This window comes from Erythrolamprus reginae, chromosome 5 (genome assembly GCF_031021105.1).
Source record: "Erythrolamprus reginae isolate rEryReg1 chromosome 5, rEryReg1.hap1, whole genome shotgun sequence".
NCBI lineage: Eukaryota > Metazoa > Chordata > Lepidosauria > Squamata > Dipsadidae > Erythrolamprus > Erythrolamprus reginae.
In genome coordinates, this window is record NC_091954.1 from 48,282,146 (window position 1) to 48,298,531 (window position 16,386).

Below are 16,386 nucleotides of genomic sequence, written 5' to 3' on the forward strand. Positions count from 1 at the left end.
TCTCCTGAGAGCACTAATGAGACTCCAGCTATTGTATTGTAATAGATGGAGATCTATTGCATTATGGCAAATCCAAAACGTTGAAGGAGAGAGAGAGAATGTTTAGTGGCAAAATGGATGAATCAGACTACAGCAATCAAGTCTGAGACAATTACAAGACTCAGTGAAGAGGCTCAGTGATTGTTTTTTCTGGAAGATCTTTTGGTTCTCATCCAAGTTTCTTCAAGCAAAGAAAGATTTATTGTAGTTATATGATCTACAATTCTGCTGAATACTTGAAGTAAATACTTGAATTGAAGATTAATTTAATTTAGGATTCATGATTAAATATGAAGGCTGCCCAATTCCAAACAACTCTGGACAGCTTATATTATGAAATAAATGACAGTAAAAACAGAAAGAAAAATAATAAATCTTCTTAGATTATTACTTATTTAAAGATATCTCTTTGGTTTCTTTTACATTATAAAATAGATAATAAAAACAGAAAGAAAAATAATAAATCTTCTAGGATTATTGCTTATTTAAAGATGTCTCTTTAACTTATTACTTAATAATAATTTAAATGATGTCTCTTTAACTTATGTCTCTTTAACTTATTATTTACTTAACTGATGTCTCTTTAACTTATTAATAATAATTTAAATGAATGTACATGCTACTGAATAACTACTGGTATATTCAGTAGTTTTGGCAGGAGCAGTTTTCAAAATTTTCATTGTTGTATTGGGAAAGAGGACATAACTTTTCATTATAACTACCATATCACTGAGCATTTTACCTCTGGCCACTGTTTGGAACAAAGAATTCAGCTCCACCTAATATTCTAGTGGCAATTGGAAACCTTTAGAAACCTTTCTACGTGTTATTATCTGCTTGTATGAACAATTTAACATGAGAGAAATGAACTGAAGCAAGTTTTATTTTCAAAGAAAAAAAACCAGCTGTTTCCTGCAAATTCAAAGTTCAATATATTGTGCAACTGAATTGGTTTCATATTTCTTCCCCAATGAATTATTTTATCCTCCCATTTCCATCTTGGGAATGCTGGTGAAATCAACACTGACGATGCTGGGAAATCTTACCTGGTGAGGTTCAATGCCCATTTCTGTTAAAGCTGACTGGAAAAACATTTTGGCTGGTTTTCCCACCACCTCAGCTTGAATATCACAGGCATACTAGGCAATAAGACAAAAATAACACTGTTACTTTCAAAACAAAAATATCTGATTTACACCCATTATTTGTTTCCTAGTTATTGACATTCAAATAGAAACATAGAAACATAGAAGATTGACGGTAGAGAAAGACCTCATGGTCCATCTAGTCTGCTCTTATACTATTTCCTGTATTTTATCTTAGGATGGATATATGTTTATCCCAGGCATGTTAAATTCAGTTACTGTGGATTTACCAACCACATCTGCTAGAAGTTTGTTCCAAGGATCTACTACTCTTTCAGTAAAATAATATTTTCTCATGTTGCTTTTGATCTTTCCCCCAACTAACTTCAGATTGTGTCCCCTTGTTCTTGTGTTCACTTTCATATTAAAAACACTTCCCTCCTGAATCTTATTTAACCCTTTAACATATTTAAATGTTTCTATCATGTCCCCCCTTTTCCTTCTGTCCTCCAGACTATACAGATTGAGTTAATTAAGTCTTTCCTGATAAGTTTTATGCTTAAGACCTTCCACCATTCTTGTAGCCCGTCTGTGGACCCGTTCAATTTTGTCAATATATTTTTGTAGGTGAGGTCTCGAGAACTGAACACAGTATTCCAAATGTGGTCTCACCAGTGCTCTACATAGCGGGATCACAATCTTCCTCTTCCTGCTTGTTATACCTCTAGCTATGCAGCCAAGCATTCTACTTGCTTTTCCTACCACCTGACCACACTGTTCACCCATTTTGAGACTGTCAGAAATCATTACCCCTAAATCCTTCTCTTCTGAAGTTTTTGCTAACACAGAACTGCCAATGCAATACTCAGATTGAGGATTCCTTTTCCCCAAGTGCATTATTTTACATTTGGAAACATGATGGTGACATTCTAAAACACAGCTTAAGACAGGAATACTATTTGCAGAAATACCAAGAATAATTTCCAGGGCTTATGTCCAATTTTTAAAGATGCCCTTTTGAAGATACGAGATACAGACGTGAATAGGGAATTTATTAGAGGGGGAAAGGTTCTTTCATATAGTACAGTGGTGGCTAACCTTTTACAACACTACGTGCTGACCTGCATGCCGGAAATGGCACACAAAATCATCCCGCATGGATCGTGCAGCCTAACTGGCCTTTGCGGGAGCGCTGAAACCCAGAAGAGCAGCATTCTGGCAAGCGCACCTGAACTTCCAGTTTCCGGTGCAGACGCGCACACTATGAACAGGTGGACATCACACATGCATGTGATAGAAAACTGGAAGTTCAATGCCGGCATATGCATGCAGGCCGGAGTGCTGCTCTTTCAGTTTTCAGTGCTCCTGCGTGCGTGAAGGCCAGCAGACCGGTGCACATGGGTGCATAAGAACGCAGAAGTGGAGACTGCAAGGCTGCATATCCCACATGGGATTGCTCTGCTTGCTGCTTTGGGCATGCGTTCCATAGGTTCGCCACCACGGGCCTAGTATCTAAGATCAACCTTGATCTAAGCAGAAGACCAGGAGAACAACTGCGGGGGGAAAGTAGAGCCATTTAAATATTTCAAATTAAGCATCAAGTTTCCAATCCCAATTGGGATCATAAGCTTCAGATGCCCTATTTATGTTATATGTACACAACTAATCTGGAAAAAGGTTGTATAATCTGCTATGCAGGAATTTACTGTAAACATCAGCACTCTGAATTATGGTTGGCTACACACATCCTATCAAGGAAGATGATTGAGACCATGAGATTTGTCTAGGCAAAAAAAGGGCCATGTTTTGAATTAGATACAAAATATTGGTTTAAAAAAAAGATCTTATCTTTTTTTTCTGCCTAGATCCCATGTCATATGATAATTTGGTAACATATTTGGTAATATGCAAATATACTGGTATATACCAGTAAATGTTTTGATTAAAATAAACAAATATATTAGTGATACTTCTGCTAGAATAAAGGACATTATCTACTAAAACAATAAAATACCTCCAGTGCTTTCATATATGCTCCAACATCAAGTTTTAGTCCATCTGTTTCTTTATAATAGCGTCTAAAATATAAAATATACAGATTTAAAATGCAGTATTTCAAACGTTTTGATCTTTTGATCCATACAGCATTCTGCATTTGTTCTTTGCCCCAAAATTATTGGCAATAAATGATAATGTTATTCAATTTGTTAACTTACTACTTCTACTAGGCAGATCTAATATTTTTTTCCTCCATCACAAATTAAAAAAGACGGGATTAATTTTTCTTGATGAGAGATCTCTGTTGTCTTATCCATCTGACCTCTATGGAACACAAAATATGAGTCCAGAGAGTTAGCATTTGTTCCAAATTCCCTGCTGCTAATTCATATTCTTAGCAATATTATCATCTCTTATTCGATTGTAGCACGTATCACTGATGGAATCAAACCAGCATTGCAAAAGGTCTTGGACTCACTACCTAAGCTGGCAGGCTCATTCTAATTCCAATTTCTTTGAAAATGTTAAAGGGGAACTTATTCCAACTATGTTTGTTGATGAAGAAACTCAGCAGCTGACTTTCTTTTGCAAACATTCAAAATATGATGCAGATGAACTATGTTTTCTTTTTGTTAGAACAATAAAAAGAGAAAACTATACAATTCAAGTGTTTTTAATGTTCCTGAACAAATAGGTAAGTAGCAAAAATGTATAGGATGAGCAGTCAGATAAGATTTTATGCTATATCCTTCTGCCATTTTCAATTAATCAGCACAGCCTCTCTTTAAAATGACCACTTGACCTTTGCTAGAACAGCCATTAACCTTCTATAGTCTAGCGTAAACAGCTTAATTTTCTGACAGTGGCATGACAGAGGAAATTACAAAGCCAATTCCCACTCTCAACCCAAAACAGATGCTAAATGTAAATCACTCCGTTTTCACAAGGACAGCATTCTGCTTCAGTCATTCTAATGTTCTAGCTTTCAAGAAGGTACACTAAAACTTTAGAGGAAAAGATTCTGGTTTTTTTCCTAAAGCAAGTTAAAGAAATGAGCGTTATTAACACTGTTATACATAATATTAGTAACTAATCAGAAAAGTGGCTGAGAGGGTATTGAATGGAAGGCAAAATCCACACTATTGGAACTTACAACTCAATCACAGTTGTGATCTGTATAAGATCTTACAAGAGAAAGCTGATGCCATTATAAAATTTATTTATCTATCTATCTATCTATCTATCTATCTATCTATCTATCTACCTACCTACCTACCTACCTACCTACCTACCTATTTTTATTTATTAGATTTCTATGCCGCCCTTAGTATCCTTGACAAAGTTAACACAAACGTGATTCCTACTTTCTTCTTACATCTCTGTATGAAGCAATTAGTAGAAGTACAGCTGGTATATGGAATAACTAACATAAATAAAGTAAGAATATCAGTGAGATTTAATATACTGTACATCTTACTCGAAAATCCTACCAACTTTTAGAGTGTTTGCAAATGATTATTTTAATTTGTTTGGAAATGATTACCTTCCTTTCATTAGGTTGCTTTCCACACAATTCCTTAATTAGGACTTTTCATGATTGTATATCAAAACAATAATTGAGTTTTACAGAATACAGAATAACAGGCATGGAAGGGACCTTTGCGGTCTTCTAGTCCAACCCCTGCTAAACAAATTCTAAATATCTGAATGTTTTTATAATTAAAAATGATGTTTCCAAAATATGCGCCAACTTAGAAAGCTCAAACTGCCCAAGGAGCTGCTGATTCAGTTCTACAATATTCAAGCTTGGTTCCTTTAATGCTGTTAGCAAATATAGATAGAGAAAGTTAACTTTACTGTTTTTTACTAGCCCTTTTTGTCTAATATATTGATGAATAGATAATCCTGCTATTGGATGCAATTGAGGAGTGGGTTCTACTTACCTTCCGTACTGGTCTGCATCGCATAGGAAGTGCGCTTCACTCGTGTGCGCCACCATCACATCAGACAAATGATCATATGTGCTTGCACATAAACTTCTGCACATGCGCAGAGGCTTCTGTCCAAGCTGCTTTCAAGAAGAGGCGAATTGAGGACTGGTACGGGGGCATGGCAGCCATCGCTCCGGTTCGGCGAACAGAGGCAAATTCCCACTACCAGTATAGGTGAACAGATCCGAACGGGCAGAAACCCACCACTGATGCAATTAAACAGGAATTCAAGTGATGAATTAGGAAAGAAGGCAGACTGAGACAAAGCCCTCCTCCAACATCCTCCTTGATCATCATTTTGCATCTAGGTCTCAGCTATAATCACCAGCTATTCACTGTATTCCTGAAGGCATGACGTGACTTTCCACAGAAAGACTTGTGATTCTAACAGTCCTCAATTCCAACTGAGGCAATCCCTGCTCCAAAGAAGCGCACCTGACATCACTCCAAACTATATTAACAGAATCCTAAAAGTCTAAGAGAGCCTTCATTGCCCCTTTTTAAGGACAATATGGGCCAAAGAGAAATTTTCTATATCTCTTACTCATCCTTTCTCTATTACCAGGGCTCAGCAACTATTTCACCCCTCGCCAGAAACCAGAAATAAACATCAGAAACCAGCAAAAAATATTGAAAATTGTGATCATGTGACCCCAGGAAACCACAATCAGCTATAAAGATGAGCCAGTTGCCAAGCACTCTAAATGTGATCAAGTGATTGTGGGAAGATATGCAACTATTAAAATTTTTAAATTGGGTCACAAATATTTTTTAGGCGGGGTGTCTTTTGTAATTTCGAATAGTTATTAAGTGGCCAATTGTAAATCGAGGACTACCTGTACACTGACAAAAGACATATAGGTGCACAATAAAAAAGAGGAAGGAAAAATGCTGAGGAAAATATGACAAAAAACATTAACATACATAACAAAAAATAGTTTAAATAGGTTCAGAAAAGAAAATTGGCAAAGAAGTTTATACAACTATTTGATTTATCTTACTAGTCCTTATTAACCTCACCCAAGGACAGCATGAGTTGCCCTACTAGTGGACACCGTGAACTAACCGGTCAAGTGATGTATCAGAAAGATGGGAAGACTGGGACAAAACTCTTTTACAGTGTTGTCTTGATTGACATACAGATGTCAAAACTGACTAATGGAAGAGAAAGTCAATTAATTCTTTACATCTGTCTTCAGCACCAAACACCCAACATCATCACCCTGTTGGGCAATTGAGAAACATCCTTGGACAACCTTACAAACTTGCAAGAAGGCAGTTATGATTTGAAAAAGTGATGGACATCAAACAAACATTACTAATTTTTAAAAACCTTTTCAGAGCTCTACTTATTAACTTACCCTTTTCCCAAAGACAGCAGAATTGGATTTTCCAGGCTTATGAGAATTTGGAAAGCTTCATTCATATTTTTATAAGAAAAGTTGTCTGCTGCATCTCCAATAACCACACAGTTAGGATTTGTTTTATCAATACCAGCAAATTCAGGAATGAGATCTAAGGAATAATAAAGATATATTTATATATTTCATGACAACTTATGCTTATTTCCAAGTTCATACTAACCTAGGCCTACTGAGTTAAAGCACTCAAACATTACCAGAATTGCATATTCTCTCCCTACAGTATAGGGAGAGGCTACAGTATAAATGTAGGCTACAGTATAAATATTATTTCATAAATCAAAAATTTACTCAAATTTTCCAGTATAGTTAAAATAGTATCATCCACGCCATAAAAGAGTTATTATTAACAGGACTCAGAAAATCCAATATTTTGTGATAAATACAAACCAAATGTATAAAAAATGTAGCCGGAGTATGTTCAGCAGGGTCTAAATACAGAATAATTGATAAATGCATGCCATATACAGTGGTACCTCATGATACGAACCCCTCGTCTTACGAACAACCCGAGATATGAACCCGGGGTTCCAAAAATGTTTGCCTCTTCTTACGAACTTTTTTCTTCTTATGAACCCCCCGCCGCCGAGAAGCCCCGCCGCCCGGCTGTCGCTTTTTGAAACAGCCGGGGGGCTTCCCAGCGTCCTCCTGAACCCGAACGCCAAACCCGAACTTCCGGGTTTGGTGTTCGGGAGGCCTCCGAGAAGCCCCCCGGCTGTTTTAAAAGGTGACAGCCGGGCGGCGGGGCTTCCCAGCGGCCTCCCGAACGCCGAACCCGGAAGTTCGGCAAAAGTTCAGGTTCAGGAGGCCGCTGGGAAGCCCCGCCGCCCAGCTGTCACCTTTTAAAACAGCCGGGGGGCTTCCCAACAGCCTCCTGAACCCGAACGCCAAACCCGAACTTCCGGGTTAGGCATTCGGGAGACCTCCGAGAAGCCCCCCGGCTGTTTTAAAAGGTGACAGCCGGGCAGCGGGGCTTTCCAGCGGCCTCCCGAATGCCGAACCCGGAAGTTCAGCAAAAGTTCGGGTTCGGGAGGCCGCTGAGAAGCCCCGCCGTCCGGCTGTCACCTTTTAAAACAGCCGGCGTTTTTAAAACAGCCGGGCGGCAGCGTGTTTCATCTTACGAACCTCACCCTGGAACCAATTAGGTTCGTAAGACGAGGTATTACGGTATCTCCATCCTGAATACCTTTCATATAGGATATGACCAGGATGAGCCTGAGTTTGAAATTTCTAAGCCCCAGGAGACCTAAGTCCATTGACTCTTATCTAGTGTCAATTCTCCTTGAATGTTAGCAGTGCAGATTCTTGTATACAGTGGAGGGAGGAAAGTATATATGTTGTGTTCGGGAATGCTGCGAAACGAAACGTCTCCTACGTCTTGCTTTCGGGGGATGCCTTATATCAGGCAATTCTACGACACCTCTCCTATGTCTTCCTTTCAGGGGTGACTTATTTTCAGGGAAACAGGATAATTTAGTTTAGTTAACAAATCAAGAAATTTGAACACATACCAAGATCGTCAATGAAAAGTTGGCACAGGATGGGAGGTAGGAACCCCATACTCAGCTTCATGACCTCAGAAAACATAGATTATATTATGAAAGATCAGAGGTTCATCCTAAATGGGCCATTTTATTATCTAGTTACCATCTCATCTGCTCATTTTCATTATTCGTTTGTTTTGACTTCATTATCTTAATCTGATCATTAATCCAAAACTAATTTAGTCTGTGAATCTAACAGTTTCATTCCTAAATGATACCCATCTAAAGGGATCCTATATAGGTTGACATTAGTAATTAATTGAAGTCCACTTTATATGAAAAATTTAAAAATTAGCAAACCATCATGCACAAGAAGATAAGGCCTCAGACTGCGTTCCTTCAGAATTCGACATACTGCAGGTGCCGGAGCAGTAACTTCATTTACCGCGATGTCAAAACCCAAATGCTGCAACTTCTTTACAAATTTGTCCCGTGTAGCTTGAGTTTCATTAGTGCAAAACTGCAGCTTTAAACCAGATGCTTTGATCCTGTGACAGTAAAATAGTATATTATTAAGCTAATTAGTTATTCAGAATGTAGGATTTAAATGAATATTTCTGTCAAAGCTTATAGTTTATATGTACGTTAAAAATAATTACATAAAATGTAAATCACAACACCAGTAATTTACATTTAGGTTTTATAATTATAACGCAAAATTAGCATATTTATAATACAATATACCGGTATGCTGGCTGTCTATCACCAATAGTTAGAATTCAAGAAAAAATATGTTTTAGTACAAACACTATGATTAATAATGACACTTAAGTGGTGAGATGTCAAATTTTAAAAATAAGAGCAACCTCGTTAATTCCATTTGGTTGTTTTGTTCCCAATAAAGTATTTTAATATGCTTACTGTTTGAAGACTCCAATTCAAACATTACCATTTGTAATCCATTACTTTTTCTTTCTTTCTTTTGAATTTTCCTTTTATTCTGCTCTGTTTCAAGGATTTCTAATGGAATCTCCCCACCCCCTCAGAAAAATGTGCAAATACAATATATACATTCCTTTCTGTATTATTGAAATTGATGCACATAAAGCAACATTCTGTTTTCCATGACAGTATCATATTGTCAGATAGATACATAAATCCCACATGCTGTCTATCTTCAGTTTAGGAGCTCCTTTCAGTTTGCCGTTTTGGACAACAGTAATCCTAAAGAGCTTGATTGTCGAAGGCATGAGACAAAAATGGAAATCAAAACCAATATCCTATTTAATTAAATTTAATATTGGTTTAATTTGCATTTCTTGGTATGTGTCCCAGTTTCTTGGCTTCTGACCATAACTCCTTTAATTCGAAGCTGAATTTGGTCCAATTATATAAGATTATAGAAGTTATGGTCTAATACATTTGGATGTTATTCTTGTCTTGTTTCTTTAAAATAATTTTAAATATATATTTGTGCTACTAGGGAATTTGTTGCAAAGAAGCACAGCAGTAAGAAAATGGAATGAAATGATGATGCACACCCTATCCAATAAATCAAAATATACATTAAAAACATTTGTGCTTATTATTTCATATTATCTGTGATACTTTTCAAATCAACCCTCCACATGTATTTCTTTAAAAATATAGCTTTGCAGTAGGAAAAAAACAGTTCATGGTCATTTAAATTACTGAAACATATCATCTCCCAATTCCTTCTCTTTGTATTATTTGTCTTTACTAATCACAGGTATGTGTGAATTATCAATTACAGTTAGTGGTTAATTGCCCTTCATAAAGATAGCTATTTTATTTTAAATTAGGCAGTTAATATATTATAACTAACAGCATCCACTTGTATATTATAAATATATCTTCACTGATTGGACAATGAATGTGAGAATTAGTCATGAGCTAATGAAGCAATTGAATAAAGAAGGATAATGTGTACCCAGGGAATAATTATTGTTAATGAATTATGATGTGACCTTCTCAGAACAATGAACAATTGGAGCAACAGTTAAGATGACAGGATTTTGCATCTGTTATTCCAAATATAATATAAACTGGAATATAAGCACAATCAACATACACATACATGCCCAGCCTCACACATTTTCACAAACAAAACAAAGATGCTAAGTGGAATTATATGCAGTTCAAAGTACTTCACAAATCTCACATAAAAATATATTTTTCATATATTGAATTTTTTTTGCCTGGATTCTATGATCACCTGATTATTGTTTAACTTAAGTGAGCACAAAGAAACTTGGGCCAAATCCTATCTTTTCAAATGGTATGTCTCTCTATCCTGATAATTTGCTGTCACAGGTAGAAAACTTCCATTCTCAGAAGACATGGTGAACTATATTGGTCCATAAGCTCCCTAGGAAGTTAAAATACAATCCAAATAAATTAAATAATTTATTTTATTTAATTCCCCATTCAAAATGAAGAATGTTATTCTGCATAACTAATGCCGCTAGTGACTGTCTTGCCTCATCTGGTAGAAGAAGAAATGGTATTGCCCAGAGTGATGTTTTATATCAGACAAGAACAGTAAGGTTGAAAATTGAGAGTTGAATCCATACAAACCTTTAGTTCACATATAGTCTGTTCAATGTTACTATTTTAACATGCTTACCTAACCTTTCAATATACTTTTTCACCCCACCTGTTCTGTATTATTAAAGACCTCATGGCCCTTTTTAAGCTTTTGCAAAGCTAGGAATGAACTGACGAAAAAGCAATCCAGGACTCAATGAATAGCATCCATTATAAGGGTACTCCTTCCTGTTATTGTTTTGGTTGAGCCATGGTAAAATGTTTATAATGCAGTATTGCATGCTGACTCTGGCCACAGCCAGGAGTTTGGTCCTGATTGGTTCAAGGTTGACTCAGCTTTCCATCCTCCCAAAGTCTGTAAAATGAAGACCCAGATTGCAATATGCTGACTCTGTAAACCCCTTAGAGAATGCTGAAAAGCCTTGTGAAGTGGTATATAAGTCTAAGTGCTATTACTATTGCTATCAAGACCAAAGATGAGCAAAGGCTAGGTTAAGATCACATATGATAATCTGATGTCAGTCGAGGTGACAGGGACCTGACTTAGCCCTGTTGTCTAGGAGGAGCTTGACCTAGTGGCACCTGATGAAGTGGACAAGGCCATGGGAGCTGTGAGCTCCACCACCTGTTTATTGGACACGTGCCCCTGCTGGCTGGTTTCGGCCAGCATGGAGGTGACAAGAGGCTGGATCCGGGTGGTTGTCAATGCTTCTCTGAGGGAGTGGTCCTTCCCGGCTCCCTTAAAGGAGGCAGTTGTGTGCCCCCTCCTCTTCCCTGGACCTGGCTATTTTAAATAACGATCAGACTGTCTCTAATCTTCCCTTTTTAGGGAAGGCTGTTGAGAAGGTGATGTCACTCCAATTCCTACAGTCCTTGAATGAAGCCAATTATCTAAACCCTCAACAGTCCGGTTTCAGGCCCAGCTACAGAATGGAAACTGCTTTGGTCGCACTGATGGATGATCTCTGGCGGGTCCGGGATAGAGGTCATTCCTCTATCCTGGTGCTTCTTAAACTCTCAGTGGCTTTGGCAGGCCGAAATCTCTAACTCCACATGATGGCCAATGCCTCAAATGATTCAACTTCACATCCCAGCCGGGAAGAATCTTCTTGCAGACGCTTTGTCGCGAAAACTCCAGTACAACAACCAAAGAGAGGAATAACCCGCTTCTTTCCACACGGCTGCGAGTGAAACCCCTAAAGGTGCTCCAGCAGAATGGAAAACCACCTGGGTGACTCTTCCTTCTGAGCCCAGGTTGTCATCCAGATCCATTTGAGTAGGCTCCAAGCATGGGAGGCAAGAGCATGATGAACGCCCTGATATGAAGATGCCTGGGACTGTGTATATTCCGGGGATAGGATGGGCCCAGTGGCAGTGGGGCCCTTGTCTCCCCCCTGCCCAGGAATCCCAGCAGCCAAGCTCCCCCCTCAGCAGCCCACCTTCCTTCCAGGCAAAATTTGATGGAGCATTTGTAAGGCAACACGCCCATTGATTTCTAACCAGTACCTGATTCATTGGAGGGGGCACCCAGATTTCAACTGGGGACTTCCTGATCGACCATGGTATCCTTCTGGGGACTTCCTGATCGACCATGGTATCCTTCTGCACCAACTGGAGGGGTTGGGGGTAGGAGCTATTGTATTATGGTGGTTTTCTTCCTACATCTCCAGTCGATCGCAGTCAAACTCAATCCCGACAAGACAGAGTGGCTATGAGTTTTACCTCCCAAGGGCAATCTCAGCTGTCCATCCATTACCCTGGGGGGAGTTCTTGCCCCCCTCAGAGAGGGTCCGCAACTTGGGCATCCTCCTCGATCCACAGCTGAGCTTCAAACACCATCTATCAGCTGTGGCGAGGGGGACATTTGCACAGGTTCACCTGGTGCACCAGTTGCGGCCCTATTTCGACAGGGAGTCTCTCCTCACAATCACTCATGCCCTTATCACCTCGAGGTTCAATTTCTGCAATACTCTCTACATGGGGCTACCTTTGAAGAACGTTCGGAGACTGCAGGTAGTACGGAATGCAGCCGCGCGAGCTGCCATGGACTTCCCAAGATATGCCCATGTGTCATCATCACTCCACGAGCAGCACTGGCTGCCGATTGGTCTCTGAACGCAATTCAAAGTGTTGTTTATGACCTATAAAGCCCTACATGACTTAGGACCAGATTACATATGGGACCGCCTTCTGTCTCATGTATCCCAGCAGCCGGTTAGGCCCCACAGAGTTGGCTTTCTCCAGGTCCCGTCAGCTAGGCAATGCCACCTGGAGGAGTGTAGGGGAAGAGCCTTCTCTGTGGCGGCCCCAGCCCTCTGGAATCAACTCCCTTCGGGGCTTTGTACCTACCCCACCCCCTTGGCCTTCCACAAAGCTTTAAAAACTCACCTTTGCCAGCAGGCTTGGGGCCTTTGAGTGTTATGCCTAGCTCCAGCCAACGATTGGAATGTACGTGGGATGAGTGTGTATGATTGTTTAAATGTATTGGGGTTCAATTTTTTAAATTTAGATTTTTTATACATTGTATTTCTATACCTACGGTATTTTGTTGTGAGCTGCCCTGCACCTGCGTAAAAGGGTGGCATAGAAATCTAATTAATAATAATAATAATAATAATAATCATCATCATCATCATCATCTATAATTGGTTTTTTAAAGTCTATTTAGTTAACTTACCCTCAGTGCATACACAATGTTTTATCCTTCATGTGTTATGAAAATAGCCAATTGTTGCTTATTTAAGCAAATTATGGCAATGCAAACCATGGCTTAGTATTTGTTCAGTCACAGGGAAATAAAGGCAAATGAAATAAACAAAATTCGGCATGCTAATATGAACACAAGCTCTGATGTTCAGTCTGCAAATTTTCAAATAAATTCACCTTAGCTGTTAAATCTAAATCTTTTCATCCTGCTTTGTCAAAGGAGCAACAGCAGCAATTTAGAAAGCAGCAGTGCTTTAACTTGATCCTTTGCTATCTCTCTTCCCCATCTGCCAATTTTTGTCACAACCTTTATGTCAAGCAGTGTGAGAGGGCAAAAACCGGGTTCATATTTAACATGCCCATAAGCTGACCCCAAAAAAACATTGGCAAGGGCAGTTGGCTAAGACTGTACAAGGTCACAGAGGATGTCCAATAATTGTCCTAACACTTTACCTGTTATGGCACAATAATGAGAGGTTTTTTTCATTATTTTCGGGTGAATGAACCTGGCAGATGCTGACAGCCAGCAGATGTGTAAAGTTCGAGGTGATTTGTAAGGGACCAGCTCATCTGACGCACAGTAATTGCATTGTGGGACACTGTCACTCAGATTCTTGTCCTGTTCTGTCAGAATGAGGTAAAGGTCAGTTCAAAGAACTGGTATAACATCAGAGACTGCTCCTCGCTGAAATTTAAAATATTTTCATACATCTCCTTCACACCCAATCCAAAACATTAAGGAAATCAAAACTGGGGCCTGTCTTGCTGGTGAGAATAGTGTTTGGGGGGAAAAATGAGCGATTTACAATAGTTCTATTTATTGTTTTCAATGTTGCTTGCAAATGTTTTCCTTTCTAACTAATCTCTCCATTTACTCTATGAACAGTGGCAATTGCATTTCCTTCTTCATAATCTACCTTTTCCCTAAGGAAGTCAGAATAAGCTACTGGGATCAGGAAGCAGACTTTAAAATAGAGAGGCATTTTTGGTTAAAAAATAAATCTTACTATCTCCTGTTTCCATTTATTTGCTTATTTAAAAAATGTTATCCTACTTGCATATTCATTACTCACAGTCTGAAATTCCCTCCCATATGCTAATAGCTTGCATGTGACAGACATTCATAGAAACCCAGCACTCAGCAATTCATGGTAGTTGTGTGGATACCCTCCTTTAATATAGAATTGGAAACCCAATCCACAAAGTTTCCAGGCTTCAGCTGGAGGAAAACAGTGCAATACAGCAGTGTTTCCCAACCTTTTTTGAGCCACGGCACATTATTCACATTTACAAAATCCTGGGGAACATTGAGGGGGGGGGGTGTGCTAAAAAAAGTTTGGACAAAAAAATCTCTCTCTTCCTCCCTTTCACTCTATTTCTCTCTCTCTCCCTCTTTCTCTCCCTTCTTTCCTCTTTCTTTCCCTCTCTCTCTCCATCCCTCTTTGTTTCTCCCTTCCTTCCTCTTTTTGCTCTTTCTCTCTCCCTCCTTCCCTCCCTCTATGTCTTTCCCTCACCCTCCTTTCTCTCTCTCTTGCTTTCTTTCTCTCTCTTGCTGTCTTTCTCTCTCTTTCTCTCTCCCCCTCTCCCTCTCTCTTTCTTGCTATCTCTCTCTTTCTCTCTCCCTTTCTTGCTATCTCTCTTTCTCTCCCCCTCTCTCTTACTCTCTCTCTTTCTTGCTATCTCTTTCTCTTTTTTTGCTTTCTCCCTTTTTCTCTCTCCCCCCCTCTTTCTCTATCTTTCTTTCTTGCTATCTCTCTCTTTCTCTCTCTCTCTTTTGCTTTCGCTCTCTTTCTCCCTCCCCCCTCTATCTCCCTCTCTATCTCTCTCTCCCTCTCTTCCTATCTCTCTCTTTCTCAAAGAAGGAAGCTCAGCTTCTGGTCTCACAACTTTTTGCTCTTCGCACTCTCACCAAAAAGTTGCAAGACCAGAAGCTGAGCTTCATTCTTTGCGGCACACCTGACCATGTCTCGCGGCACACTAGCGTGCCGCGGCACACTGGTTAGGAAACACTGCAATACAGTATAGTGTACAGTATAAGTATTGCTGAATCAAGATTTACAGCTTATGGAAATATTTCCTGAAGTTTTGACCTCCCAGGAGATTTTATTAGTTAAAAAAAAAGTGTAACAAACATTCTTCAATTATCAGAATTTCTGAGTGATCCAGGATGCCACTAATTCCATATAAATTGGGAAGTTAACCAGTGGTAGGATTCAAATTTTTTACTGCCAGTTCTGTTGGCTTGGCTTGATGGGCATGATGCGGCTTGGTGGGCTTGGCAGCGGAAGGATACTGTAAAAATCTCCAATCCCATCCCATTCCAGGAAAAAGTTACTGCAAAAAACCCATTTCTTCCTGATCAGCTGTGACTCGGAGGCAGAAAATAGATAGGGTGGGACCAGTCAGAGGTGGTAATTATTGGATCTGCGACCTACTCAAAATCTCCCCTACCAGTTCTCCAGAACTGATCAGAACTGCTGATGGTTAAAAGACCAAGTAGAATCAGAATTTTATGCAGTATGGAATAAAGTGTATATATGGATAAACAAGAAAAAGAAGAATGTATGACTTATATTTTATGTTTTACCTAGGTTATAAACGAAAGTTTTTGTATACAAGATTAAATATAGTTTCTTCTTTTCATTTAAAGTATTGAGTTGATTTTAAGTATTAAAAAGGTATTCTTTTTTTGTATGGAAACTTAACTTCTAAAATAAGTAGGGGTATCGCAACCCCAAATTTATGTTAAATGTATGTTTGTTGGTTTTGTCTTTTTATGAAAATTTCAATAAAGTTAAAAAAAAAAAAAGAACCTGCTGAATCCCACCTCTGAAGTGAACCCAAAAAATATTAAGCCAAAAGAGGGGGGCCCTCCCTGATTTTTACATATTAATCTTGATTATGCAATCATCATCTGAGTCCCTCTAGAGTTATGTCACTAAGCAACACACACATTTCCAAAAGTAGCCAGAAAAAGATAAGCCATTGTTTGGGTATAGCCGTAAGAATATAAATACTGTAAATACCGTATTTTGCGGTAAGAGAAGGTGGAAATGTTGGTGCATCTTATACACATTGAATGCAGCCATTTTTA

The 16,386-nt window shown here is 38.9% G+C and overlaps 1 protein-coding gene across 1 annotated transcript in view; it reads right to left on the minus strand.

The window, feature by feature from the left end:
• Positions 1-16,386, minus strand: part of LHPP (phospholysine phosphohistidine inorganic pyrophosphate phosphatase) — a 161,001-nt gene that overhangs the window by 131,283 nt on the left and 13,332 nt on the right. Inside the window, exons 2-5 of the mRNA XM_070752532.1 lie at positions 8,379-8,566; positions 6,475-6,628; positions 3,139-3,202; positions 1,086-1,178 (exon numbers count right to left, since the gene is read on the minus strand). Of these exons, the coding sequence (XP_070608633.1) occupies positions 1,086-1,178; positions 3,139-3,202; positions 6,475-6,628; positions 8,379-8,566 (499 nt within the window). The remainder of the gene's footprint in view (positions 1-1,085; positions 1,179-3,138; positions 3,203-6,474; positions 6,629-8,378; positions 8,567-16,386) is intronic.